This window comes from Vicugna pacos, chromosome X (assembly GCF_048564905.1).
Source record: "Vicugna pacos chromosome X, VicPac4, whole genome shotgun sequence".
In the NCBI taxonomy this organism is placed as follows: domain Eukaryota; kingdom Metazoa; phylum Chordata; class Mammalia; order Artiodactyla; family Camelidae; genus Vicugna; species Vicugna pacos.
In genome coordinates, this window is record NC_133023.1 from 54,911,239 (window position 1) to 54,938,979 (window position 27,741).

Here is a 27,741-nt window from a genome sequence, read left to right on the forward strand (position 1 = left end):
ACCCTCACTGCACCCCCGTTTCCTTTGCTCCCCGCCCCAACAACAGACATTCTTGAGGATTCTCAACAGAAATTTTATTTCCCATTGATTCTGGAACAACTGAAGGGTAGATGGAAAGAGGGAGGGCGGGAGGGATGGACAGAAGAAGCAGTCCTCTGAGGAGGAAGGGCTGGGTTGGGGGAAATGAGATACCGGGCCGTGTAGGGGGTAAAGGGGCAATTCTCAAGTAGGAGATATTGAACGAGGGGGCAGCTGGAGGGGGCACAAAATTCAAAATCAGCCACGGAGGGTAGGGCACAGGGCGAGGGGAGTGTTGGACCCAGGCTAGTTGGATGAGGAGAAGTTAGTACAATTTAGGGCTACAGGACCCTGGGGTGCTGTCAGGGTTTCAGGGCTCAGGTTTCAGGTTTCAGGGTGTAACATGGGGGAGCCCAGTAGGGGCTGCGCTGGCTGCAGGGGGAGCCCCCAGGCCCTTCCCCTAGAGTCTTTCCTTTGGGGGCAATCTCACTGACGTGGCAGAGCCGCTCACTGTAGTCTGGCTGTAGGCTCTCCGCCAATCCCTTAGAGACTCCACTCCAGGCCTAAAGACAGATATCGCCAGGTCAGGGGTCAATTAGGAGCAGGAAGTGAAAGAGCCAGGCTCTGTGCCAAGGGAACTCTCACAACATCTGCAACCCCTGTGATTACAGAAGGGACACGCACATACTTCTGGGCTCCCCATACCACTGTTTCTGTCTGCCTCACCCAGCCTAGGATCTGTCCTTCTGTGTGTCTTCCTCCACTAGCCCATCCCCCAATTGCTGGCCACATCCTAACTGTTAGTGCAGCCCCCCCTCCAGCCCCCATACTCTGTCTAGCTGGCAGGCAGCTGGCAGTTGACAGACTGCAGTCAGCCTATGACAATGCGCTCACCGAGAAGTTTCCGTGGTATTCAGTAACCAGATCCTCTAGGTTCTTGAGGGTAGGAATTCGGGGCATAGTCCTGAGGGGGAGAATGAGGGAGCAGGGGAACATTGGTTATGCTCTTTTATTCCCCTTCTCTCAGTTCTCCCATCTGGAGTGAAGTGATTCTGTGTTCTCTGTGCTGGCATCTTCCTTCCATCACCGTGACCACTTGGATGATCCCTCATTCCTTACTGTCCTGCCCTCTACTCCTGGAGACCCGGTGATAACCCTCCTCTACTCTTCCCAGCCACCCGCCTCCCACCTCATTTTGCCAGGATTCTGAAATCTCACCGTTCCAGCCAGCAGTACACACAGATGAGGCTAACAATCAACCCCATGGAGCCAAGGGGGATAAGCACAGCTTCCAGTGCAAACCATAAAGGATTCTCTATAGGAAAGAAAAAAGGAAGAGACTGAACAAATGTAGTGCCCCTACTATGTGCCAAGATTTAGAGACCCCACTTGCTGCCAGGCACTGTGCTATACACTTTCCGTAGACTGAATGCTCAGAACTCCTGAGAGGGGGGAGCACTTACTATCTCCATTTTACAGATGAGGAAACAGAAGAAAGGAGGTGAGTGATGTGCCCAAGGTCAAAGAGGTGGTCAGTGGCAGAGGCAGCTTTCAACCCTAGATTTGCCTGGTTCCAAGGCCATCTTCACCAGGAAGGCTTTCTGGGAATGCTGAAGGCAAATCTTCTACATTCTATACGCCCTTTGACTACCCCTCAGCCTCCTCCTCCTCCCTCTATCTTCCTACTCTAACACACTGGTCTCACCTTACACAGAAAATCCCTGCTTCCTGGGGGTTGGCGTTGCACACTCAGTGAGGGGAGATGGGCCACCAAGTTTGAGGGAGGTAGAGCAAAAGATAGTGGTGCTAGAAAGGTTGAGGGTACTGGGCTCATGGGGTGGGGTGATGCCTTAGACTCGTTTTACCCTTTGAAGTACTGCTGCCCCAATGGATTGGGTGGCTCCAGTCACTCCAGTGCTGAGCACTTCCACAGAGTGGGTTATAGCGGCTCCGAACACGGAACGTATAGAATTTCTGCGCATCCACACTAGGCAGCGAGAAGCTTTGTCTTTGGTACACGGATTGTTCCTTGGGAGAGAAAGAGGGCGAGGGAAAGATGGGTGTCTATACAAGTAGGGAGAATTCAAACTGCTGCCCCCAACCCACCCCATGTCTTCTTCCAGTTCTTCCTAGTTTCTCCCTCTTCTCTTGACTACTGAAGCCACTCTGCTCCCTTCGCTGACTAGACTTGAATGCCTTCTCTCCAGACCCCCTTCAAGGCTTCCTTTTGTTTACTTGCCTGTCTGGTATTGGGAAGAGTAGGGGTAGGGAAACCTTAAGGAAAACTCACTGGCAATGATAGGGAAAGGAGTTGGCGGAGGGTGGAAGGTGGCCAGGGGAACTGGGAGGCAGGAGTTTGGCTGATTGAGTCCTTTTATCCCCACTTGCTTGGCCTTCGCCACTATCCCCACGCACTCACAGTCCAGCCTCGGTCCCGGTCACTCCGGTACTGCACCAGGTGCTCCAAACAGTGGTCCAAATATCTGTTGCTCCAGCTCAGTTCCAGCTGGGATTCACTCAGGTTGCGAAGTGTCAGATTCTCTGGAGCCCAGGGGATCACTGGAGATATGTGTGCGTGTGTGGTCAGTCCCCTGGCCTAAACAAGTCAGGATCCTGAAGGTACTGCCCCTGACCCCTCCTCCCTTCCCCATCCCATCCCTCACCTCCCCTCTTCTGCCCAAGTACTCTTATGGTGAAAGAACCCCATTCCATATACTTCAATTCCTCCCACTATCCCTTGGCCCCCTTTCCAAATTACCCAGATCCTGCAGTTTTAGCATTTGTTCATCCTGCCTCCTGGGTTCCCGTGGATCCTGGAGGTGGACAACAAATGTTTCGTAGAGACGGATCTCCTCTTTCCCCAACCGACAGCCGGAAGTGATCCCTTCAGAGAATAGATAGTGGCCACACTCCACTTTACCATCATCAGAGTTCTTGTACCTGGAAGAGGGTTTAAAGGCAGAATAACAGTGAGGTAAACTTGAGTACTACAGATTTCCACAGCCCAGCCTCAGTTCCTCTGAACTGACTTAGGACTTACCCCACGAGAAAACAGTGGGGAGCCTGGGAGGCTGGCTACCCTCCTTCTTGGTCCCCACGCAGTCTCTCACATCTAACCCACCTCCTCTCCCTCCTCTGTGCCATCCCCTCTTCCCTTCTCTTACCGATAGTGCAAAGTCAGGTTGGTGGGCTGGGGCTCGGAGCTGCTGTTCCAGGTGCAATTCATGTACTCAACATTGAACACGAAACACTGAACCTTTGGGAGGGGCAGAGTGGAAACGCTGAGGGTCCCGGAGGGTGTAGAGGTCAGGAAGAAACCTAGGTGAGGGAGAAAATGAAGTGGGGGAGGGGAAGAGAAGACATGATGGTCAGCAGAAGCAACAGCCTGAGGCCGGGAATCTTTTTCCTCTTGCCCTCCCCCACAGTACTCTTAAGTTCTACCCACATCCTTCTAATGTCCACTGGCAGGTTCCAGATTTCTGTACGACCCCTTCCTACAGCCTCCCTTCTCACCAATACCCTCCAGTCCCAGGTTTCCCACCAGTTGTGCTGTCTTCATTTCCATTGGGCGTGAGGACTGTGGGGTTCAGCCCCACCCCCAGCAGAGGCAGCTGCAGGAATAAGAGGGATCTGAGTGGCAATGGTGGCTTCAACATGGCGCTTACTCTTCGTTCCCTGGGTGTAGACTGTGTCAGGAACCCGGGCCCCTTACCCACTACCCCTCCCCACCCACACATTTCCTTCTGTCATAACTTCCGGTGGAAAGAACCTTAGAAACCAGGGCTTTACAGAGGGTGTGGTGAATGTGTGCTATGACACAGGCTAAATCCTCTGGGAGATTAGGTGTTAATCTAATCTGTAGGTGTAACACCACCACTGTAACGTGGTGTTAAGTAGAGACTAAAGTGGGGTATACAATAATGTCCCAGACTCAAGAATCCTCAGACAACCTAGATCCTGGGAAGGATTTATCACCACCACCACCACCATTCCCAACCACCTTCTCTTCTAAATCATTTTATCCCGTAGAGTGGAGGGTCTGAACTCCCCCCACCACATCCTATGCTATGCTTCTTCCTTGGCGTAGTCACCCTGAAACTTCTGTCAAAACTCTACCATCTTGGCTGGATCGAAAATACAGTCTTGGCTCTTGTGGGCACGTCTATAGCTACCTTTCCTCTGACCTAATTCAAACCAGAATATCCACCCTTAGCTGTTGTTGGAGCTGGGTCCCTGTTGAGACTGGTAAGGAAGCTGGGACTTAGAAGTAGATTCTGGAAATAGTATAACAGATAATAGCTCAAACTCCTTATCTTTGCCTGCATCTGCTTCTCTTCCTTTGTCGATATCTCAGTTAATGGTATCATCACCGTCTCAGTCACCCAGACTTGAAACTTCAATGTCATCTTCAATTCCTTCCTCTCTCTCTCTCTCACCCTGAGAATCCAATCAGCTCTACTACTTTGTGTTCCTCCCATCAGTGTCCTCCTTTCCATGATCACAGTCACTGTGCTAAACCATCCTTTCATTCTCTCAGCTCATGATTATTACTAGAACTCCCTTTCTAAAGGCCCCCTGCTCTCTCATCCATTCTTTATTCTGCTGTCAGATTTATCTTCTGCCAAACAGAGCTGATTGGAGACACTAGTTACAGAAATGGTTTCTTTAGTAAACATTTATCGAGCCTTTAATATGTGCCAGGCACTGTGCTTAAGTTCTAACTCACCCTAATTTTCTGAGGGTTAAAATTCCTCAGGGTTAGCTCAAATGTTACCTCTTCCAATGTTTTCCTCTTCCCCAATCAGAATGAATTTGTCTTCCGATTGTCATTCAATGGCATTTTGTTACTGTTACTTTTATTTGTTATTTGCTAGTTTTATTGTTTTAAATTTATTTTGGGGGGTGATTAGGTTTATGTATTTATTTAATGGAGGTACTGGGGATTGAACTCAGAACCTCATGCACGCTAGGCATGCACTCTACCGATGAGCTATATAGCCTTCCCCTATTTATTGTTATTTGTTATTTTTATTATAGCACTGTCTTTTCTCTAAAAGGCCATACATACCATGATAGAACGGGTATCGAGAGTCAAGAAAAAATCCTGGTCTCCACTCTGTTATTCAGTAGCTGTATGATATAGGGCAAGTGAACTTCAACCACAAAATGGAGACAGGAATAACCCCTAACTCATGGGTTTTTTTGCGGATTAAAGGAGGTAATGTCTGAAAAGCATCTGACACTTAGTAGGTGCCTCTTTAGATAGAGCAAGGGTTCTTAACCTGGAGTTCACGGACACTCAGAGGACATACGTTTTAATTTCGGGGGGGGGAGGATTTGGAATCTAAGAATCTCCCTGCAAAGTGTCTACCATTTTGTATATCTCTACGTGCATTTTTCTGGGAAGAAGGGCCATAGCTTCCACCAGCATTTTAAAGGTATTGTGAATCAGAAAAGGTTAAGAACCTCACTGCTAGACCATAAAAACCTTGAGGTATTAAAGCCGGCCTTTCAGGCTTTAATGGGTGCTTTCTTATGCATACATAGTCTCTAATCTTCACGATAGTCCCTCTGAAGGAGGTGTCAGTACACCCATTTTTCAGATGCGGAAACTAAGACACGAAGAAGGGGTTTGTAAAAGGCAGAGTTCCTACTCAAGGCACAGACGATCGAGCACTTATTCTAGGCCAAGAACTGAGCGAGGCGCTGGGAACCCTGTTCCAGTCGGAGCTCAGAGCCGCAGCTGGCTCCCGCCTCGCAGGTTCGTATCCCCAAGCGCAGCGCACACGGCTGGCGGATGTTGCCGAGCTACTCACAGCGTGAAACCGATCTCCGGCCGCGGGGCCGAAAAGCTCCGGGAGCGGAGCTCCGCCCCACGCCGGCTGGGCCCCGCCCCCCGCTGCGGTCGGTATTGTCCGACGGTTCCCGGCGTCCCTCGGTTTCCCTCGGTAGTTTCCGGCAATGATCGAGAGTTTCTAACGTGCCGCCTTGTTGTCTCTCGGCTGCCGTCCTCTCAACCGCCGCCCCCCTCCTTTTCGGCTCCCTCTCCCCCTCCCTCCGCGGCCGGGCCGGCTGGCGCCTCTGGCGCTACGGGCTGGGCAAGATGGCGGCCTTCGGGATCTTGAGCTACGAACACCGGCCCCTGAAGCGGCCGCGGCTGGGGCCTCCCGATGTGTACCCTCAAGATCCGAAACAGAAGGAGGTGCGTTCAAAAATCAAGGCTTTCGATGGGCCAGGGGCCAGCGATCGGCAAAGGAGGAAGCACTGATGGCTCGGGGAAGGGGGGGCGGGGCGGTTTGGTGAGAGCGAAAGTCCCGAAAGGGGGAAGAGTAAAGTGGGCTGGTGGAGGAGAGTAGGACCTGGGGGTCCGGGGTCGGAGGAGGGGTCCCTGGGTGCGAATAGGGAGTGATGTAGGGGCTGCGCTGGAGGCGCCCCCCTCTACGCACACGTACCTCAGAAAGTTGTCTCAGGCAGCTTGGTGAGCTACGGCTGCTTGCAAGGGAAGAGTGCTGCGGAGCGAGCTCTGGGGGATTGGGAATCTTAGTGACTGTGGTGGTGAGGGTGGGGTCCAATGACTATAAGGGCCTAGCTTTAAGTAACAGTCTGTTCTACTCAAAAATTTCCGCCTTGTTCCCTTCTCTTCTGCCCTCCTCTCCCACCACTCACCGCTCAGGGAAAAAAAAAGCTAAAATGTCGTTTTCTTGCCTCAGGATGAACTCACGGCCTTGAATGTAAAACAAGGTTTCAATAACCAGCCTGCTGTCTCTGGGGATGAACATGGCAGTGCCAAGAACGTCAACTTTAATCCTGCCAAGGTGAGACAACCCTGCCAGGCTGAAGGAAAAGGCTGGAAGAATATGAGAAGGAGCAAAGGCCCTGGGTTGGGAAGACTTAAAGGGACGACCTAAAGGGCCGAGTTTTCCTTCAAAACGTAATGCTACCATATTGGCATTTGCCCATCAGAGGCTCGACCACTTCTCTGCCCCTTCTTGCCACCCTGAGGTGTAGTTTTCTTCCCTCAGATCAGTTCCAACTTCAGCAGCATTATTGCAGAGAAGTTACGTTGTAACACCCTCCCTGACACTGGTCGCAGGAAGCCCCAAGTGAACCAGAAGGACAACTTCTGGCTGGTGACTCCACGATCCCAGAGTGCCATTAACACCTGGTTCACTGACCTGGCTGGCACCAAGCCACTTACACAACTAGCCAAAAAGGTGAGGTACTGTTTCCTGTTCTTCAGGCCAGGGAGGGGAGCCTGGGTACCAAGTACCCTCCGATTCCTGAATTAAGCTACATGGATGCTAGCTCACGGGGGTAACAGAGGTCTCACCATTTGCCATGTCCATCCAGGTCCCCATTTTCAGTAAGAAGGACGAAGTGTTTGGGTACTTAGCCAAATACACAGTGCCTGTGATGCGGGCTGCCTGGCTCATTAAGATGACTTGTGCCTACTATGCAGCAATGTCTGAGACCAAGGTTAAGAAGCGACATGTCGTTGACCCCTTCACAGGTGAGTAACTCCTAATACCAGGGGTCCCACCATTGATCGCTTCAAGGAGTGGTAGAGAGATCCTTGAAATTATTCCCCTTCCTCATCTATATTCCTTGTATCTTGCATTTACTCAATCAGTAAACATCAATTATCTTGAATATCTACTCTGTGTGTGTGTGTGTGTACTGGGCTATAAAGATGACCACCACCCAACCCCTGCCCTTAGGATGCTTATAGCCTAGTAGAGATGCTAAGGCATGTGTATGACTCACATGATTAAGTATAGGATGTAGTGTCAAAAGTAGAGGCAGAAGTTTCTTTGAGACTTCAGTGGACAGAAAGATGACTTTTTTTAAAGATGTCTTTCTTCTGAGGACACCTAGGAAGGCTTTAGGAAGGTGGCATTTGACTAGAGCCTAAAAGGGATGAATAGGATTTATAAGTATGGTGATTGGGGGTGGGGTGGGGGACAGAAGGTGTTCTAAGGAGAAGGATGGGATCAAATCGCCTTTTTCCCATCTTTCCCCTAGAATGGACTCAGATTATCACCAAGTACTTATGGGAGCAGCTGCAAAAGATGGCTGAATACTACCGGCCAGGGCCTGCTGGAAGTGGGGGCTGTGGTTCCACTATAGGGCCCTTGCCCCATGATGTAGAGGTGGCAATCCGGCAGTGGGACTACAACGAGAAGCTGGCCATGTTCATGTTTCAGGTAGGAAGGAGGGCGTGGCGTGTGGGGTGTGGGATTGAGCCTGCCCTCATACCCTGCCAGCACAGAACAGAATCCGCCTGCCACCTTGCCCCACTTATGGTTCTCTTCGTCCTTTCATTTGCTTTATCAATCTCATCTCTGTAAGAGTCCCTGGGTGAAACTAACTCTCTTCCGACTCCTGGTACCCACAGGATGGAATGCTGGACAGACATGAGTTCCTGACCTGGGTACTTGAGTGTTTTGAGAAAATCCGCCCTGGAGAGGATGAATTACTTAAACTACTGCTGCCTTTGCTGCTTCGAGTAAGGCCTAGGATATGGGGGGGTCTAGGGAGGATGTGAGGAGGAATAAGGCGTGAGAGCAATGTCCCTTGGAGAGAACTAAGGGAGTTTGATGGTCATGTCTTCACAGTACTCTGGGGAATTCGTTCAGTCCGCGTACTTGTCTCGCCGCCTTGCGTACTTCTGTACGCGGAGACTGGCCCTACAGCTGGATGGCGTGAGCAGTCACTCGTCTCATGTGATGTCTGCTCAGTCAACAAGCACACTGCCCACCACCCCTGCTCCTCAGCCCCCAACTAGCAGCACACCCTCTACACCCTTTAGTGACCTGCTTATGTGCCCTCAGCACCGGCCCCTGGTTTTTGGCCTCAGCTGTATCCTTCAGGTAGGTACTATATGGGCCTGAGGAAGTATTAAGAGGCATCTTGAGAAGAGTTAGGTTCTTGTCCTGGAGAACAGGGGTGATTCTAAATTGGAGGTGACGGTAGGCACTGAGTACTTGATTGGAGAGTGTTGCTTCTCGCTCATGGCGTGTTAGGTCCTTTTCAGTTAGTTAGTTCTCTTGTAGGCCCAAAGCCTTTTAGGAGGGTGGATGAGGGGAGGGGCTCAGAAATGGACTGATGACACCCCAGGGATTCAGAATAACTTGGGATCAGAAATTTAAGGGTTGGGTCTTATGATGGGATTCTAGAGAGATGGCCATGGTAATGGAGTTTGACTTAACTGTTTCTGTCTTGGCAGACCATCCTCCTGTGTTGTCCTAGTGCCCTGGTTTGGCACTACTCACTGACTGATAGTCGAATCAAGACTGGCTCACCACTTGACCACCTGCCTATTGCCCCCTCCAACCTGCCCATGCCAGAGGGCAACAGTGCCTTCACTCAGCAGGTGAGTCTGACCCGTAGCCTGGTACCCCCAGATTGGGATGTGAGAGGCTCAAGTGACTCTTTTGGAAAGAGTGACTTGGAGTCTGGTGCTCTTGTTTTAGCCTGGAGCCCCGGCCTTTTGTATGCCTTGCTACATCCTTAAAGCCTTCCTTCCTGCAGGTTCGTGCAAAGTTGCGGGAGATTGAGCAGCAGATCAAGGAGCGGGGACAGGCTGTTGAGGTTCGCTGGTCTTTTGATAAGTGCCAGGAAGCGACTGCAGGTGGGTGCCAGAGTACAGACAGTAAGAAGGATGCTTGAGGAAAGAATGGGGATGATAAGGACATATAGATCTGAGACTCGGAGTACATTGGACCTCTAATTACGTCCCCTTTACCACTTTTCCTCCTTAGGCTTCACCATTGGACGAGTGCTCCATACTTTGGAAGTGCTGGACAGCCATAGTTTTGAACGTTCAGACTTCAGCAATTCTCTTGACTCCCTTTGTAACCGAATCTTTGGACTGGGGCCTAGCAAGGATGGGCACGAGGTAATAAGCAAGAAGGGGAACAGAAGGAGTGCATAACATAGCAAGAGCAGCAGTATATATGAGGGGAAAGCATGGTGAGGCATTAAAATCAGGGGCTGTCTGAAGAGACGGATGGTCTTACTGGGCCTCCGATGGTTTAAGATGGGGCCCAGTCGTTGGGAAATTGGAACTCAACTCTTTGTCCCCAACCCTCCCTTACTTATCCCTATCTTCCTTTGGTCTCCAGATCTCCTCAGATGATGATGCTGTGGTATCATTACTGTGTGAGTGGGCTGTCAGCTGCAAGCGCTCTGGTCGGCATCGTGCTATGGTGGTAGCCAAACTGCTGGAGAAGAGGCAGGCAGAGATTGAGGCTGAGGTGAGGGGGCAGAGAAAAGAGAATGCAGTCAGCCAATGGGGCAGTGGCATCTGGAGCCAGATTGAGCTGGTTGTGAGACCACAGTTGAAGTTGTGAGAGTAAAGAAGTGGTCAAGAATCTCAAGGGAAAGTTGAGGACATCAGGCGAAAGTAGAAAGGAGTTGATCAATATCAGAGTTAGAGAAGCGATCCAGGCTGCAGCTGGGAGGCGGTCAAGAAAATGGAAGTCAAGAGGGGAGTGGACGTGAAAAACTTGAGGTGGAGGCAAAACTGGTAGTCGTTCAAGGATTGCACATGAAAGAGTGAAGAAACCAGTGAAACCTCCAAGCTTACCGTTTGCTCTCTCTCACAGCGTTGTGGAGAATCTGAAGCCGCAGATGAAAAGGGTTCCATCGCCTCTGGCTCCCTTTCTGCTCCCAGTGCTCCCATTTTCCAGGATGTCCTCCTACAGTTTCTGGACACACAGGCTCCCATGCTAAGTATGGACCTCTGTCACCCTCTATTACCTCTGCCAAGACTCAGTTACTCATCCCTGTCAGGAGAAAGCATTGTGAAGGGCCTTCTGGGGTATATTCTGTCTTGAGCTCGAGGCAGAATGACTTTTAGACATAATTCTAGTCTCTGATCACCTTACAGTTGAACAGAGTAGAGAAGTAAAGAGAAGAATCAAAACAAGAGCATACGGGGGGAGGGTATAGGTCAGTGGTAGAGTGTGTGCTTAGCATTCACAAAGTCCTGGGTTCAATCCCTAGTACCTCCATTAAAAAAAAACCTAAATAAATAAACATAATTACCTCCCCCCCCCCAAAAAATTTTTTTAAAAAAACAAGAGCATATAATTGAAGCATTTTCATGTATAAATAACAGAGATGCTGTATTCCTTTGTGAGATGGTGTGCGGGTGGGAGGTGGGGTAACTGAGCACACTTTGTCCCTCAACAATTTTGGAGGTTTTTTTGAAGGATATCATTCTTATTCTTGCCTTAGGTGTGTCCCTCTCTGTTTCTTCCCATCTCTTTCCCGCTCCCCTAACTCATCTTTTCTCATTGCTTGCCTCCAGCGGACCCCCGGAGTGAGAGTGAGCGGGTAGAATTCTTTAACCTGGTACTGCTGTTCTGTGAACTGATTCGACATGATGTTTTCTCCCACAACATGTATACTTGCACCCTCATCTCCCGAGGGGACCTTGCCTTTGGAGCCCCTGGTCCCCGGCCTCCCTCTCCTTTTGACGACCCTGCCGATGACCCTGAGCGCAAGGAGGCTGAGGGCAGCAGCAGCAGCAAGCTGGAGGTGAGCAGGCTTTTCCTTGCCCTAGTTTCTTCTGAGGTTCCATCTTCCTGGTTCCTAGAGTCCTCTGAAAACCCTTTACCTGGTAACGAGGGTAGGACCAGCTTAGTGCTTCGCAGTTTACCAAGCCCACTCATGTCAGTTTTTTTTAATTTGATCCTCGCAGCATCCTTGTAAAGTGTTCTTTTTTTAAATTTTTGTTGTTGTTGAGGGAGGTAATTAGGTTTATTTGTTTTTATTTATTTATTAACAGAGGTACTAGGGATTGAACCCAGGACCTCGTGCATGCTAAGCACACACTCTACCACTGAGCTATACCCTCCCCCTACTTGTGAGGTATTCTTATCCTCATTTTAAAGCTGAAGGAAACCGAGGCCTGTGGAGATTATGTGACCGGCCAAGGCCTGACCCAGATCTGGTGCTTTTCCCAATGTGATCTCCTCTCCAACTTCCCGGTCAGCTTTTCCTGATGGTGGGAAGCAGCCCCCTGGAGCTGAAGCAACTTCACATCTGTTCTCTGCCCTCAGGATCCAGGGCTCTCAGAGTCTATGGACATCGATCCTAGCTCCAGTGTGCTCTTTGAGGACATGGAGAAGCCTGACTTCTCAGTAAGTTAGATCCCGCTGTGGAAGAATCCGGCTCCTGAGGTCCTCCCGTGGTGCCACTTTGGGGAATTTCTTTATGCCCCCAATCCCTTTGTCTTCCTCTAAACGTTCTGCCCTCTTGCCTCTCTCTTAGTTGTTCTCCCCTACTATGCCCTGTGAGGGCAAGGGCAGTCCATCCCCTGGGAAGCCAGATGTTGAGAAGGAGGTGAAGCCCCCACCCAAGGAGAAGCTAGAAGGGACCCTTGGGGTTCTTTATGACCAGCCGCGGCATGTGCAGTATGCCACACACTTTCCCATCCCCCAGGTACCGTTCCCCACCACCTCGCGACCATCTGTTCTGAGCCCAGGTTTCTGTCCAAGGACTGTGCCGAGGGGTTGGAGCTGTTCTTGAGGGTGTGGTATGCTGGGAAGGGCTTGAGCACTGGGATGCTGAGGGGCATGGAGCATGCTTTTAAGAGGAGGGAGAGCGATCCGTGCCTACTGGAGTCTGATGGTGCCGCTGGGATGCAGGAGGAGTCATGCAGCCATGAGTGCAACCAGCGGTTGGTCGTACTGTTTGGGGTGGGAAAGCAGCGCGATGATGCCCGCCATGCCATCAAGAAAATTACCAAGGATATCCTGAAGGTTCTGAACCGCAAGGGGACCGCGGAAACTGGTGGGTGTGAGGCTCCTGAAACAGATCTCCCCCCAAGAGCGCCCTAGTCAGTCTTCCCCTCCCCAGTGTAGGGAACTCCCAGTCATGTCCCGATGTCCTGTCTCTTGGAGTCTCCTGAGAGCTCTAGTCCTTTTGAAACTTCCCCCCTCATTCCCCTCCTCTGCAGACCAGCTTGCTCCTATTGTGCCTCTGAATCCTGGAGACCTGACATTCTTAGGTACCTCACAGTAAGCCCCATACTGCCCGCCCTCCCTCTCCCTTCCCTCCCTCCACCTAGCACCTCCCTGTACGTATTCCTCTAAGGTCCACATAGTCTGTGGTCCTCCAAACCTTTGCTTCGCTGTCCCCTTCCCTTCATCCCCTCACCCACCCCTCCCTTGACCCTCCCTTCCCAAGTCCCCTCTTCCTTCCTTCCCTCCCTGCCTCCCTCCTTCCCTTCCTTCCTTCCCCTTTCCCTCCCTGCCCCCATAGCCTTCTCTCCATACCCCCCTCCCCACCCCCAGTTACCTAGTCATCTTCCCTGTCCTGACTGGTCCCTTTCAACTGTCCCCTCAGGTGGGGAGGATGGGCAGAAGCGGCGACGCAACCGGCCTGAAGCCTTCCCCACTGCTGAGGACATCTTTGCTAAGTTCCAGCACCTTTCTCATTATGACCAACACCAGGTCACGGCTCAGGTATGGGCCTAAGTCCAGGCCCCTTTCCCACATTCTGGCCTCCTGTTCTGTGCTCCTTTCCTCCTTATCTTCCGTCTACCCCCCAGGTTTATCCCTTTCCATTGTCATCCTTTCTCGCTTCCTGAGTTCTCCCCGCCTCTCTCCGCTCCCATCTCACTCCCACTGCCCTTATCAGGTCTCCCGGAACGTTCTGGAGCAGATCACGAGCTTCGCCCTTGGCATGTCATACCACTTGCCTCTCGTGCAGCACGTGCAGTTCATCTTCGACCTCATGGAGTATTCACTCAGCATCAGTGGCCTCATCGACTTTGCCATACAGGTGGGGAAGTTGGGAAGAGAAGGGCAGAGGAAGGAGTTTGTGCTCCACAGGCTTGTGAGGACAGGGGAAGAAGCTCAGGCCAGTGGCGCGGGCTGTTTGGAAGGACTGAGAGACTAGTGTGGGGGGAGAGACCCGTGAGCTAAGCCAGCAGGAATAGACTCAGGTGCTCCCTGGGGAGGCTGGAGAGACGGAATTGAGCATTGGGCTGAGACTGTCTTCCCATTGTGGAGTTCGTAGGATTGGATCCTGGAGACTGGTCACCTCATCGATGTGGCATGTTTCGTGAATAAAATAAAGGACAGGCATACGACTGGGGCCCTCCTGTACTGAGGTGGCTTCTTTAGGAAGTGGCTCGGGCCGACCTTGCCAGTTTCCTGGCGGGAAGGGGGTTTGCGTGTAACCTGCGAGGCCTCTTCTGGTTTCTCATCCACCACTCACTCTGCTAGCTACTGAATGAACTGAGTGTCGTGGAGGCCGAGTTGCTTCTCAAATCCTCGGACCTGGTGGGCAGCTACACTACCAGCCTGTGCCTGTGCATCGTGGCTGTCCTGCGGCACTACCACGCTTGCCTCATCCTCAACCAGGACCAGATGGCACAGGTCTTTGAGGGGTAAGCCAGCCTTCAAAATACCCGGAACACGCAGAGCTTGGGTGGAGGCTAGTGGAAGTGGCCTGCAGAGAACACACCGGGCTCTCACAGTGGGGAAATGCATGCTGTCCAGTCACGGGGGGAGTATTGCCAAGGGCCGGGCATCTTTGCTGCTCCAGGCACACCTCCTGACCTTGCCTCCTCGTGACAGGCTGTGTGGCGTCGTGAAGCATGGGATGAACCGGTCCGATGGCTCCTCTGCAGAACGCTGTATCCTTGCTTATCTCTATGATCTGTACACCTCCTGTAGCCATTTAAAGAGCAAATTTGGGGAGCTCTTCAGGTAAGAGAGGTGGGAGGTAAGGGGTAGAGAGAGTGGGACCTCGTCCCATCTTCTTCCCGCTCTCACCCGACCCAGGAGCAGAGCACAGCCTAGGACCCTGCTGTTTCTGCTCTGCAGGGTCATTTGGGGACCGTGTCCTCCACGTGTTCTTGGCTCCTGAGAGTGGGCCTCCTTCCTCCTCAGTCTGTCTCCAGCCCATCTCCATGGGGCCTGCACTCCTCCTCCCTGCCTCGGGAGGCCCCTGTGCCTTATTCTCACTGGGTTCCCTTCCTCCCCAGTCAGTCTGATTTGTCCCATTTCCCTTTTTCTTGTCCTCAGGCCCCTGGTTCCTCCCTTTCTCCTTTTTTTTTTTTTGCTTTTCCCCCCTTTCCTGACCCTCCCTCTGCCTCTCCAGACCTTCCTCAACACTGCTTTCTCCTGTCCCCCACCTCTGCAGCGACTTCTGCTCCAAGGTGAAGAACACCATCTACTGCAACGTGGAGCCGTCAGAATCCAACATGCGCTGGGCGCCCGAGTTCATGATTGACACTCTGGAGAACCCGGCCGCTCACACCTTCACCTACACGGGGCTAGGCAAGAGTCTTAGTGAGAACCCTGCTAACCGCTACAGCTTTGTCTGCAATGCCCTTATGCACGTCTGTGTGGGGCACCATGATCCCGATAGGTATGGGGCGTACTGAGTGAGGCATGGGCACCACGCTCCCGCCTGATATTGGGAGGGATGAGATGCCCGGGAGGTACCGCAACCTTGGCGATTGCCGGGGTGGAGATAAAAACTTAGTGAGTCTGAGGTTTTGCAGAACGAGGTTTTTCCTGAGGGCGTTTGTACTCCTCCCCAGGGTGAATGACATCGCCATCCTGTGTGCAGAGCTGACGGGCTATTGCAAGTCGCTGAGCGCGGAGTGGCTGGGGGTGCTTAAGGCCTTGTGCTGCTCCTCTAACAATGGCACCTGTGGTTTCAACGACCTTCTCTGCAACGTGGATGTGAGACTGGGGCTGGGGGCACACCAGGCACTGGGCAGTTCCCAGGGCGGAGGTCTGCTTCCAGAATCGGGGGAGCGGAGGGATGGCGTCTGGCAGAGTGGAGGCAAAGCGCTTTGAGTAGGCATCCTCCCGCCATACTGAGTTGCCGCCTATGTCTGCTTTTTCCTCCAGGTCAGTGACCTGTCGTTTCACGACTCACTGGCTACTTTTGTCGCCATCCTCATCGCTCGGCAGTGTTTGCTCTTAGAGGATCTGATTCGCTGCGCAGCCATCCCTTCCCTCCTTAATGCTGGTGAACTACCAATCTGTGACCCCTAGAATATCTAGACCCCACATCCCAATACACACTCAATGGCTGCTGCTGTTTGGTGTGGGGCTCCTGGTGGCAGCAGAGGCCAATCCTGTGGTGTGCCTCAGGCTGGGAGGGGCCTCTTTCTACCCCTGCATTGGCAGCCCTGATCTTTCCGGTTCCTGACCCTTCTAGGTACTCTCTTTATCCTGCAGACCAGTTCGCTGCCCCACCTCTCCTCCATTGTCCTGTTTTTCCTCCTTTCACCTGACCTCAGCTCCCCTTTTAGCCCCTCACCACCCACAGACCCACAGTCGGCCTTCATCCTTTCCGCCTGCTTTGTCTTCCTCTCTGTAGCCTGCAGTGAACAGGACTCGGAGCCAGGGGCCCGGCTTACCTGCCGTATTCTCCTCCACCTTTTCAAGACACCTCAACTCAATCCTTGCCAGTCGGACGGAAGTAAGTGACCCCGATCCCCGCCAGGCAGCCGTTGAAACGGTGGCTGCCCCACCCCCACTGTTTCTACTTTTGCTTCCCCCTGACTTGGGCTCCCTCCCCAGACAAGCCTACTGTAGGAATCCGCTCCTCCTGTGACCGCCACCTGCTGGCTGCCTCCCAGAACCGCATCGTGGATGGAGCTGTGTTTGCTGTTCTCAAGGCTGTGTTTGTACTTGGTATGAGGGTAGGAAGGGAGTGGTGCCAGAAGTGTGTATAGGGTGGAGTGCCAGCTAAACTACAAAGGACAGTCTTTCTCTCTCCTGAAGGTGGTCTCTCTGACCTTTGGGGAGGAGAGGAGGGCAGGAAGTATATTTCTGTCCCATAGGGCAGGATTTGGGGAGTTGCTGCCTCTGTGGGTCCGGGGCGGGTCTCCACACAGCATTCGTTCGAATCTCACTCTGCCCTCCCTATCTCCCGCCCGTGAACCACAGGGGATGCGGAACTGAAGGGGTCGGGCTTCACTGTGACAGGAGGAACAGAAGAACTTCCAGAGGAGGAGGGAGGAGGTGGCAGTGGCGGTCGGAGGCAGGGTGGCCGCAACATCTCTGTGGAGACAGCAAGTCTGGATGTCTATGCCAAGTACGTGCTACGCAGCATCTGCCAGCAGGTCAGTCTCACCGTCCCCCCACACCTCCTTAGCGCCACTGTGCGATAGCGTCCTGTTACCAGCCATGATCCCACTAACTCCTGACCATACTTCGTGTCCCTCACTAACTCCCAGTCCATCCCCCTTATTCCTAACTCCCTCACCAGTCGCCCCAGTCTCCTGATTATCGGCTTCCTCAGGAATGGGTAGGAGAACGTTGCCTTAAATCGCTGTGTGAGGACAGCAATGACCTGCAAGACCCAGTGTTGAGCAGTGCCCAGGCCCAGCGCCTCATGCAGCTCATCTGCTACCCACATCGACTGCTAGACAACGAGGATGGGGAGAACCCCCAGCGGCAGCGCATTAAGCGTATTCTCCAGGTAAGCCAAGGTGACAGGGCTCTTGGAGGAGGTGGTGGGGCCTGAGTGTGGGGTGAAATGATGGGAAACCTTGAGAGAGAAAGAGGCGGGGAGTTAAGGAGGAGGACGGATGAGGATGTGGGTGGAAGATGGTGAGATAAACAACTCCAGCATGGGTTTCCACGTCAAGCCAATATGGTCCAGACTCTAGAGTTAACTGTGAGTGAGGGCACAGCTCTCTGGAGTAGGACTCTAGCTTATCCGTGGGAGGCATAGCATCCGGGAGACCTAGGTTTTGGCCTTGTGTGTTTGGCACGTTGGTCACGGCCCAGTAACTAGTAGCACCCCTATCGAAGAGCTCCTGCTTGTCGAGTGTCTGCTTCATGCTGGGTGCTCTGCTCAATAGTCCTGGGACATCTTCCCATTTAATCTTTACAACCCTGTGAAGTGATCTGAGCATCCCTGTTCGACCAGTGAGGAAACTGAAGCTTGAAGAGGCGAAGTGACCTGCCCAAGGTTAAGTAACTCACACAGCTAGTTAAGTTCAGAGTCAGCGTATGAAGCTAGGTCTGCCTGTGTCCCTTCTGGCTGGCCACGGTGCTGCAGACACTCATGTGACTGGAGGGTGGAAAAAGAAAGCCGTTGTGGAAAAGCTCAAGGAATGAGGCCTGTTCAGCCCAGAGGAGATAATGACGAAGAGAGATTAGCTAAGACTAGCCTTCGGGTCTGTAAAGGACTTTGAGCAGCTGGTTTAAAACAGGAGCGGCAGGCTTCAACTTCAACATCAAAGATTTAGGTTAAGCATTAAGCAGAACTTCCTGATGCTAAGGAATGTGGGGCTCTGGAACAGGAAACTGGGGAAAGATGTGAAGTCTTTCCAAAACCGCTTTTCAAGTAGGCTAGATTTTGCAGCCATTTTGGATTATTTATGTGTGATCTTTCCAAAAGAAGGGACGTCGAGGTCTCTTTCAGACCCATGGGCGTATGTGATTTCAAGATTGTGAGAGATCAGGAACTGTCCTCTGGGTGATGAGTGGCTGGGGTGACATGCTGATGACTAGCCTGGGGTGGATCTCTATCGCAGAACTTGGACCAGTGGACCATGCGCCAGTCTTCCTTGGAGCTGCAGCTCATGATCAAGCAGACCCCTAAAAATGTGAGTGGTGCCCGGGCCCTGTCTTTCCTGTGCTCACTTCCAGCAACACATGTCAGAGAGGTGGGCCACCATAGAAGAACCTAGGTCCTACCTTTGGGTTCTGGAGATAAGACAGGATGGGAAGATGGCAGACGTGTGGCACTGATGATAAGGGAAATGGGTTGGGAGCATTGGGGCTCTGAGCTGTGGGGAAGGTTGGCACTGGCGACGGTAGAGGCTGTTTCTGTGGCCACAATCATAAGGAGGTATGTAAAGGAGAAGACAGTGGGGTGTGGGAGAAATCTGAGGTGCTGGAGGGCACGACTCCCTGAAGAGTGGTGTTACTAGCCTCCCATCAACCTCCACAGATGCCTTTCTCCATTCTCATCTCTCAGCTCTCCTACCATCTCTTTTCCTTTGCCCCCAGCTCCCTACTTAGCACCCCTATGCCTTTCGTCCTCAGGAGATGAACTCCCTCCTAGAGAACATTGCCAAGGCCACAATCGAGGTTTTCCAGCAATCAGCAGAGACAGGGTCATCTTCTGGAAACACTGCGAGCAACATGCCCAGCAGCAGCAAGACCAAGCCTGTGCTCAGGTTGGGTAGAAATATACTAGACCCCATCCCCTTGTGAGTGTCTCTCCTGGTGGCAGGAATGATTTTGGCCATGGGGAGATACCAGGCATGTCTGTCTGCAGAGGAGAGGATGGATGATTCCAACCCTGCCTGGCTCTTCTGTAACCCCTTGTCTGCCATCTCTCCAGCTCCTTAGAGCGCTCTGGTGTATGGCTGGTGGCGCCCCTCATTGCCAAACTGCCCACCTCAGTCCAGGGGCATGTGTTAAAGGCTGCTGGGGAAGAACTGGAGAAGGGCCAGCACCTTGGTTCCTCTTCCCGCAAAGAACGTGATCGACAAAAGCAGAAGAGGTACAGCAGCTGTGGGGGTGCCAGGACTGAGGGGTAGAAAGAAGAGGCAGGCCCAGGGAAGAAGAAAAGTTGAGGCACAGGGGTGAGGAGCAAAATCAGAGAAAAGTGGACAATTGGAGGATGAGAGTGGGTATGGTTGAGCAAGAGGCTAGATCTTTTTGTCTTTTTTCTTGAAGTAGATTTACAACGTAGTATTAGTTTCAGGTATACAGCAAAGTGTTTTAGTTATACGTACACACACACACACACACACACACACACACACATATATGTATATATATATATAGGGGGTAGATAATTGGTTTGTTTGTTCATTTGTTTGTTTTTTTAATGGAGATACTGGGTATTGAACGCAGGACCTTGTGCATGCTAAGTGGGCACTCTACCCCTGAGCTATACCCTCCCACTATGTATATATTGTTTTTCAGATTCTTTTTCATTTATGTGTGAAACTGTATCTTAAGAGAGTAGAGTCTGAGGGCTCAGAGGAATGAGATTGGAAGTTGCCTGATCTCCAACCCATGGTCCTGTTCTGTTCTGTTCCTCCCGTTTAGCATGTCCCTGTTGAGCCAGCAGCCCTTCTTATCCCTCGTGCTGACATGTCTCAAAGGGCAGGATGAGCAGCGTGAGGGACTCCTTACCTCCCTCTACAGCCAGGTGCACCAGGTACAAGTCTCTGGGCCCTGGAGCTGGGCAGGAGGGCAGACAAGGATGCAGCCATGAGGCCGCTTACATACTCCGAATCCACAGTATTTTCAGATGAATGCCCTGAGTGCTTCTCATGGCGATGAGAAGATCCTTGAACTGTGTGTTGTGCTTGTTTCTCTCTTAGATTGTGAATAATTGGCGAGATGACCAGTACTTAGATGATTGCAAACCAAAGCAGCTAATGCACGAGGCCCTCAAACTGCGGCTTAACCTGGTGAGAGGGGAGCAGGGGAGAAGAAAGCCAGGGGTGGGGCGAGGACCGCAGACAAAGAAGCCCCAGCCTGGGGAGGTGAGGGTGAGGATGGTGGGCCCAGGCTTTCCTAAAGGATGCAGGACCTGAAAGTGGTTAAGGGGACTGGATCCTTTCAGGGGCCCCACCTCAGAATCCTAGATTCGGGCTGGGTCTGAGCAGCCCTAGAAACCTACTGTGGAAGGCTGAATGGAATCTTGGACATTCTTTAGTCCAACTCCTATCATTTTATAAGTCAGGAAACCGAGGCCCAGAGATGTCAAGAATTAAGTCCTTGGCCTGAGGACGTGTAGCCAGTCATAGGTACAACGGGAACATTGACCTCAGGGGTCCCGCCTCCAACCCAAGTTCTAAGCTAAGCTTCCCTTAAATGCTGGTCTTTGCCCCTGAGCCATCTGACCGACTCATTGTGGCCCCGGCAGGTGGGGGGCATGTTTGACACGGTGCAGCGCAGCACCCAGCAGACCACAGAGTGGGCTGTGCTCCTCCTGGAGATCATCATCAGCGGCACTGTCGACATGCAGTCCAACAAGTAAAGCATCCCCGCCCCCTCCCTCCAGTTTGTTACCCGAGAGGATCCCCTCCCCCCACACCAGGTGACCAACCCACCAAGATTCGGTGTGGCTGGTACTGTGGACTCCGCAGTCCAGGGTTCCCCGCATTGTTTTGGCGCCCACTCCCTGCCTATGTCCAACCTGGAGCTCTCTGTCTGAACTTCTTTCTCCTCTGGTTTTCTCCCCGACTTCCTGCCACAGTGAGCTCTTCACCACAGTCTTGGACATGCTGAGTGTGCTCATCAATGGAACACTGGCCGCGGATATGTCCAGCATCTCCCAAGGCAGCATGGAGGAAAACAAACGTGCCTATATGAACCTGGTGAAGAAGCTGCAGGTGAGTGGAGGGGGCAAGGCCGAGGCCTGGGGGCCTGGAGTGTTGGCTCCCGCTCCCCTGACTTTGCTTTTGGGGGGTCCCACCTCTACGGCCTTGTGCTGCCCAAGGCCCCCTACTCTCCCCTTGCGCTGCCCAGCCAGCCGAGTTTTCTTTGTTACTCATGTGGTAAGGATTGACTAACTGTTTTCTTGGGGCTGGCTTCTGTGCTGTCCCCAGAGAATTCCCGTTCCTGTTTTCCTGTGTCCTTGAACTCTTGTCCCATTTTCCTGTGCCTGCAGAAGGAGTTGGGGGAGCGCCAGTCAGACAGTCTAGAAAAAGTTCGCCAGCTGCTGCCACTGCCCAAGCCGACCCGAGATGTCATCACATGTGAGCCACAGGGCTCCCTTATCGACACCAAGGGTAACAAGATTGCTGGCTTCGACTCCATCTTCAAGAAGGAGGCACGTTCAATTGTCTTCCCATCCCCTGCTCCCTGCCCCACCCTAACTCTGTTCACCTTTGGGCCAGAGCCTCCCCTGCATTAACCCTGTAGCTACAACAGACTCATCAGGCTCTGTTGATGAGAGCCATCCCTGGGGTGTTGAGTCAATCATGTAATTTTCCTCACATTTCTTCTCCCCAGCTTGGGAGTCTTGCTCTCTTTCCTTGGTGTCTACCCACCTCCCCTCACTGCCTCTCCCCTGTTAACATACCACTCATTTCTCAGCACCCAACTCTCCTCTTTCCTCTGTTCCCCCCGCCTCCTGTCCTGCTCTTCCCCAGCTGGCACCCCACCTCTCTGCCTGACTGATGGCCTGTACCTCTTTCATCCCTGAGTTTCTCTCTCCCCACACCCACCCACCCATCTCTGCAGTTTTCTCTTTCTCTTCTCTCTGTCAGTTGCAGTATTTGTTGAGAAACCATAATCTTTGTGTATAATAGAGAGAGAGAGAGAAAGGAAAAAGAGGATGTGGAGCTTAAAATCCAAAGTCCAGCATACTCATCTAGCCATCCTCTTTATTTCTTCCCAGGCCCATCTGTCTCTGTCTGTCATTCTGAGTGTCTCTCTCTCTCTGCCTTTCTCTCTCTTCCTGTTTTTCCCTCTCTCTCCTGTCTCTGTTTCTCTCTGCCTGTCTCTAGTTTGCTGCCTTTTCTCTCTCTGCCTTCCTGTTTCTATATCTGTCTTCCTCTGTCAGTGTCTGTCTGTCTCTGTCTGCTCCCCCCATCACCCTTCCCCTCTCAATTCTCTCTCCCTCTCCACTGTGTGTGTGTGGAGGGGTGGTCTGTGTGCCCATGTCTGTCTGTGTTCCTCTCATCATCTGCCCTGAATTTACCCATAACTTTTGGGGGGAGGTTGGGGGTGCAGGGAAGTAATTAGGTTTATTTATTTTTATCTATTTTTTAATAGAGGTACTGGGGATTGAACCCAGGACCTCGTGCATGCTAAGCATGCTCTCTACCACTGAGCTATACTCTCCCCTCTACCCATGACTTTTTTCTTTTACTGCCAACAGATACTTTCCCCTCTCCTCCAAATCCTTAAGGTCTGTCTTCTATTTTCCAAGTTTCAACAGCTCACTGTTTCTCATTTTCTGGAGCAGGGTCTGCAGGTTTCCACCAAACAAAAGATCTCTCCCTGGGATCTTTTTGAGGGCTTGAAGCCATCAGCACCACTGTCTTGGGGCTGGTTTGGAACAGTGCGGGTGGACCGGCGCGTGGCCCGCGGAGAGGAGCAACAGCGGCTGCTGCTCTACCACACGCACCTGAGGCCCCGGCCCCGCGCCTATTACCTGGAGCCGCTGCCGCTGCCGCCGGAAGATGAAGAGCCCCCTGCCCCTGCCCTGATGGAGCCTGAGAAAAAGGCTCCAGAACCCCCCAAAACCGACAAACCCGGGGCTGCCCCACCCAACACTGAGGAACGCAAGAAGAAGTCCACCAAGGGCAAGAAACGCAGCCAGCCTGCCGCCAAGACAGAGGTCAGTGCCCCCGCCCCGTCACGCCTCTTTCCCAGGCCCTCTCTCTTCCTGATTCTGTCCAGTGTCTACTTTGTGGGAGGGGTGGGGGCCCTGGGGATGTACCTTTAAGAAGAAAAGAATGAACCATGTCGATCCAGCTCCTGTCCCCACCCCCCGCACCCCACCTCACCCCAGCCCTCTCACTTCCCTCCTCTGCTGTTGACCCAGGACTATGGAATGGGCCCGGGCCGCAGTGGCCCCTATGGAGTGACAGTGCCTCCGGACCTCCTGCACCACGCCAACCCTGGCTCCATATCCCACCTTAGCTACAGGCAGGGCTCCATAGGCCTGTATACCCAGAACCAGCCACTACCGGCAGGTGAGTGCCAGCCACGGGGCATGAGGGACTGACCTGAACATCCCTCCTGCCTGAGGAATGATACCAGTGCTCCCAGGAGCTCAGGATGCCCGGGGCACTGAGCAGGAGATGAGGCATGAGGAACCTAGAGAGGTCCACCTGCTCCCCTTTCCAGGCGGCCCTCGCGTGGACCCATACCGCCCTGTGCGGTTACCTATGCAGAAGATGCCAACCCGACCACCTTACCCTGGAGTGCTGCCCACGACCATGACTGGCGTCATGGGGCTAGAACCCTCCTCCTACAAGACCTCCGTGTACCGGCAGCAGCAGCCTGCGGTGCCCCAAGGACAGCGCCTTCGCCAACAGCTCCAGGCAAAGATAGTGAGAGGGGCAGTAAGGAGGGCCGTCAGGGAGAGGGGCTTTTGAGGACTGAGGGGACACTCGGGACCTTCACAAGGACACGGAGAGTGGGAGATACAAGCAACGAGGTGGCAGAAAGCATTTCCTGAGTTTGAGTCGGTCTCCTTTTTCCCTTTAGCAGAGTCAGGGGATATTGGGACAGTCGTCTGTCCATCAGATGACTCCCAGCTCTTCCTACGGTTTGCAGACCTCCCAGGTAAGGGCACGAGGTGGTGGGACTCAGGGAGCTCGAGGCAGGTGGCTCTTCGCACTCTTGGCCCTGACACCCTCTCTCCTCCCTCCCCCCAGGGCTATACTCCTTATGTTTCTCATGTGGGATTGCAGCAACACGCAGGCCCCGCAGGTACCATGGTGCCCCCCAGCTACTCCAGCCAGCCTTATCAGAGCACCCACCCTTCTACCAATCCTACTCTTGTAGATCCTACTCGCCACCTGCAACAGCGGCCCAGTGGCTATGTGCACCAGCAGGCCCCAACCTACGGACACGGGCTGACCTCCACTCAAAGGTACCCAAGGGAGCCGGAGGCTGTGAAGACACACTGAGGCGTTTGGTCTGGGCCAACCTGTGCCTGGAGGTGATGGGACGGGTCAGAACTTTTGGAGGCGCCAAGAACACTTATCCAGCCACACAGCCTGTCGCCACAAAATGCCAGAGCCGGAAGGGACCCTGGCGACTAATAGTCTCACACCTGCTTCCCCAGCATTTCTTCTCGGACCAGAGAGGGGGAAATGTTTTACGGGACTCTGAGAAGGCAAGACCTGGGGTTCACAGATGCGCTGTGGGATAAGGAGTCATCAAAATGCTGTTCGAGCCATTTAGCACTAGAATGGACTAGCGAACACATTCTCCCACCAGGCTGAGTGTTAGTCAAGCTTTAGTGAAGACATTGTACCCTTGGCTTGAGGCTCTGCAGCTTAGGGTTTAGAACACTGTGGGGTGGACCAGAAGGAAAGTCCCTGACTTAGAAGTGTTGAACTGTCCACTGTGTGGCCAGCACTATGCTAGGACCAGGTGGGATGAGAAAAAGTATTTTTAAAAAATACAGAGTTCCTCACCACAAAGAGCTTTCACTATAGCTGGAGAGATGAGACACAGAACACTGAGGGAACACTGTGCTGACAGATGCAATCAGCTGTGTAGTTGTGTGCTGTGAAGGAAAATGGGAATTCAGGAAAAGTGTGGGATGAGATCACTGTGAGCCTGACTCATCAGAGAAAGTTTCGTGAAGGAGTTCAGACTTGAGTTGGCCTTTGAAGGCTAGCTGTGATTTGGATTTGTGGAGAGGAGGGGAAGGAGAGGGATTCCTGGTAGAGGACGTAGCAAGAACAAAGGCTTGGGGACCTGAAGAAAAAGGGTGACTGGGAGGCCAGGAAGGAAAAGAGCTTGGATGGAGTAAGATTGGTGCCAGGGAAGTCATAGGGGATAGGCTGGGAGTGGGCAGGGGAGAGAGAGCCTTGATTGCTCGGTGTAGAATGAGACACAATCTCAGAAAGGGCTCTCCTGATCAGGAAAGTGATAGGATGTGTTGGGAGCCTTGAGAGATTAACATGGAATGTGTGGGGAGGATGTGTAGGGAAGGTGAGAGGAGACTTGAGACCAGTAGCGTGTTGCAGTGATTTCAGATCAGGGTCAGGAACGTGTCTGGAGCAGAAGAACTCAGCAGTTTTTAAGACCCTGAAATGCTTTTGGGGCCCAATGACGACAATAACCAAAACAATTTCAGTGAGTGTTCATAGAATGCCTAGCCTGGGGTACGGGGGAGTATAGCTTAGTGGTAGAGCACGTGCTTGGTGTGCACAAGTTCCTGGGTTCAATCCCCAGGGCCTCCACTGGGGGGAAAAATCAAATAAAATAAAACAATAAAGGGTGAACTTAAAAAAAAAGGCCTAGCCCACACTCAGACCGTTTTTCATTTTCATAAGAGAAAAACAGCGACAGCAGAATTCAGAAGTTCCTGACCACAAAGGTTAGGAGACATTCAAATAGGTGTTGCCTCTGCCCCTCACTCCCCAACTGAGAAATCTGTCAGAACGCAAAAGGGCCCTTCCGCTTGGTGACAGGAGGAGTGAATGAAATGGCTCGTTGACATTTCTTTCAGGTCAGGGACCTGGGGCTCATCCACCTCCTCTGTTCCCAGCCCACGCCTTGGTCTCTGGACCTCCTTGTCTTGTAGGTTTTCACACCAGACCCTGCAGCAAACGCCCATGATAGGCACCATGGCCCAGCTGGGCGCGCAGGGCGTCCAGGCCGGCGTCCGGTCGGCTTCCATTATGCCTGAGCAGCAGCAGCAGCAGCAGCAGCAGCAGCAGCAGCAGCAGCAGCAGCAGCAACAGCAGCAGCAGCAGCAGCAGCAGCAGCAGCAGCAGCAGCAGCAACAGTACCACATCCGGCAGCAGCAGCAGCAGCAGATCCTGCGGGTGAGGCTCTGGGATTCCATCTGGGACCTGGGACCCCAAGGAGGAGGAGGAGAGGCACAGGCTCAAGGGTGCTTCTCAGGGTGCAATGAGGCAGCAGCTGGCATGCAGTGGGAGCTTAAAAAAACAGTTTCCTCCCCTCCCCACTTTTCCCAGGGGTCCTGGTGGGAGAGAGTTGGGGGATTGTCTGCTGGGTACTCTAGATTTGATTTTCCCTGCAGCTCTCTAAGCAGGGAGGGCAGGGGACCCAGAGTCCCCTCCATCTGCTTCACTCCTTTCCCCATCCCTCCGCCACTGAGGCTCAGCCCCATGGTCTCCTTAGACCTGCATCTCTCTCCTGTCTTCACAGCAGCAGCAGCAGCAACAGCAGCAGCAGCAGCAGCAGCAGCAACAGCAGCAGCAGCAGCAGCAGCAGCAGCAGCAGCAGCAGCAGCAGCAGCAGCAGCAACAAGCACACCAGCAGCAGCAGCAGGCGGCTCCACCCCAGCCCCAGCCCCAGTCCCAGCCCCAGGTAGCTGCTGGCCAGCCCCAGGCTCAGGGACAGCGTCCCAGGGTGGGCAGGAGGCCAGTGAACCAAATGGGGGAAAGGTGGGAGGCAAGGCAGGGCCCTCGACATGAGGATGGAGAAGGACACTCAAGGTTCGAGTTCCATCTTCCACTTCCCATTTTCAACTCAGTTCCAGCGCCAGGGGCTTCAGCAGACGCAGCAACAACAACAGACAGCGGCTTTGGTCCGGCAACTCCAACAACAGCTCTCCAGTAAGCCCGCCTTCCTTCCCTAGGAGAGCCCCGTGGAATCACTGGTGGGGGCAGTGGGGGAGGCCAAAGTAGCTGAGGTGGCTGCTTCCAGCCCAGGTTGTGCGGGAAGCGTTGCACTCTATCCCCTCCCCTGAATGGCTCTCCTCATGCATGCCCACGGCCCCTGCTTGGCCTCCCACCCCTGACAATCTCTGGTTTTTCACAGATACCCAGCCACAGCCCAGTACCAACATATTTGGACGCTACTGAGCCACCCGGAGGAACTGCTTGTGCACTGGATGTGGCCCCACCCTTTCTTCTTAATCCCCAGCCCCCTTCCTGGGCTAGCACCAGTAGTGGTTGGGGCTCTTCCCTCAGGCTCCATTTTTAATGAGTTTTTAGTATTTTTGTTAATGTGAGGCATTGAGCTGTTGGGTTTTGTATATTATTTATATAGAGACCCCAGAGCTGTTGCACCCAATACACAGAGCTTCTTTGCAAAGGGA

The 27,741-nt window shown here is 52.9% G+C and overlaps 2 protein-coding genes and 1 non-coding gene across 13 annotated transcripts; 2 read left to right on the forward strand and 1 right to left on the reverse strand.

The window, feature by feature from the left end:
* Nucleotides 1-49: 49 nt before the first annotated feature.
* IL2RG (interleukin 2 receptor subunit gamma) lies at nt 50-6,592 on the reverse strand. Of its 2 annotated transcripts, none has more exons than XM_072956650.1 (8): nt 6,471-6,592; nt 3,183-3,336; nt 2,777-2,958; nt 2,438-2,577; nt 1,884-2,046; nt 1,237-1,333; nt 913-982; nt 50-581 (listed from the first exon to the last, which is right to left on the reverse strand). In XM_072956650.1, exons 2-8 carry the CDS (start codon nt 3,242-3,244, stop codon nt 396-398), a joined length of 900 nt encoding a protein of 299 aa, XP_072812751.1. In that variant the 5' UTR covers nt 3,245-3,336; nt 6,471-6,592; the 3' UTR covers nt 50-395. The 2 variants fall into 2 exon arrangements, with proteins under 2 accessions (XP_072812751.1, XP_015106181.2); XM_015250695.3 differs by lacking the exon at nt 6,471-6,592 and adding an exon at nt 3,560-3,718.
* Nucleotides 5,903-27,741, forward strand: MED12 (mediator complex subunit 12). Of its 10 annotated transcripts, none has more exons than XM_072956649.1 (46): nt 5,903-6,220; nt 6,729-6,833; nt 7,041-7,232; nt 7,369-7,528; nt 8,041-8,222; nt 8,414-8,524; nt 8,634-8,888; nt 9,245-9,391; nt 9,550-9,649; nt 9,780-9,916; nt 10,143-10,274; nt 10,626-10,752; nt 11,333-11,562; nt 12,087-12,167; nt 12,298-12,468; nt 12,675-12,819; nt 12,986-13,036; nt 13,375-13,493; nt 13,669-13,812; nt 14,259-14,422; nt 14,613-14,744; nt 15,181-15,408; nt 15,584-15,728; nt 15,900-16,020; nt 16,375-16,476; nt 16,578-16,691; nt 16,947-17,122; nt 17,302-17,481; nt 18,545-18,616; nt 19,059-19,192; nt 19,360-19,521; nt 20,076-20,187; nt 20,354-20,443; nt 20,902-21,011; nt 21,235-21,370; nt 21,649-21,810; nt 22,951-23,325; nt 23,533-23,683; nt 23,838-24,043; nt 24,201-24,278; nt 24,371-24,425; nt 24,501-24,588; nt 26,257-26,500; nt 26,865-27,008; nt 27,175-27,256; nt 27,462-27,741. In XM_072956649.1, exons 1-46 carry the CDS (start codon nt 6,122-6,124, stop codon nt 27,503-27,505), a joined length of 6,495 nt encoding a protein of 2,164 aa, XP_072812750.1. In that variant the 5' UTR covers nt 5,903-6,121; the 3' UTR covers nt 27,506-27,741. The 10 variants fall into 10 exon arrangements, with proteins under 10 accessions (XP_072812750.1, XP_072812748.1, XP_072812749.1 ...); XM_072956647.1 differs by having other exon boundaries at nt 5,904-6,220; nt 26,847-27,008; XM_072956648.1 differs by having other exon boundaries at nt 5,904-6,220; nt 23,838-24,034; nt 26,847-27,008.
* Nucleotides 25,841-25,912, forward strand: TRNAT-GGU (transfer RNA threonine (anticodon GGU)). Its single transcript has one exon. It is a non-coding gene; the product is annotated as a tRNA-Thr (tRNA).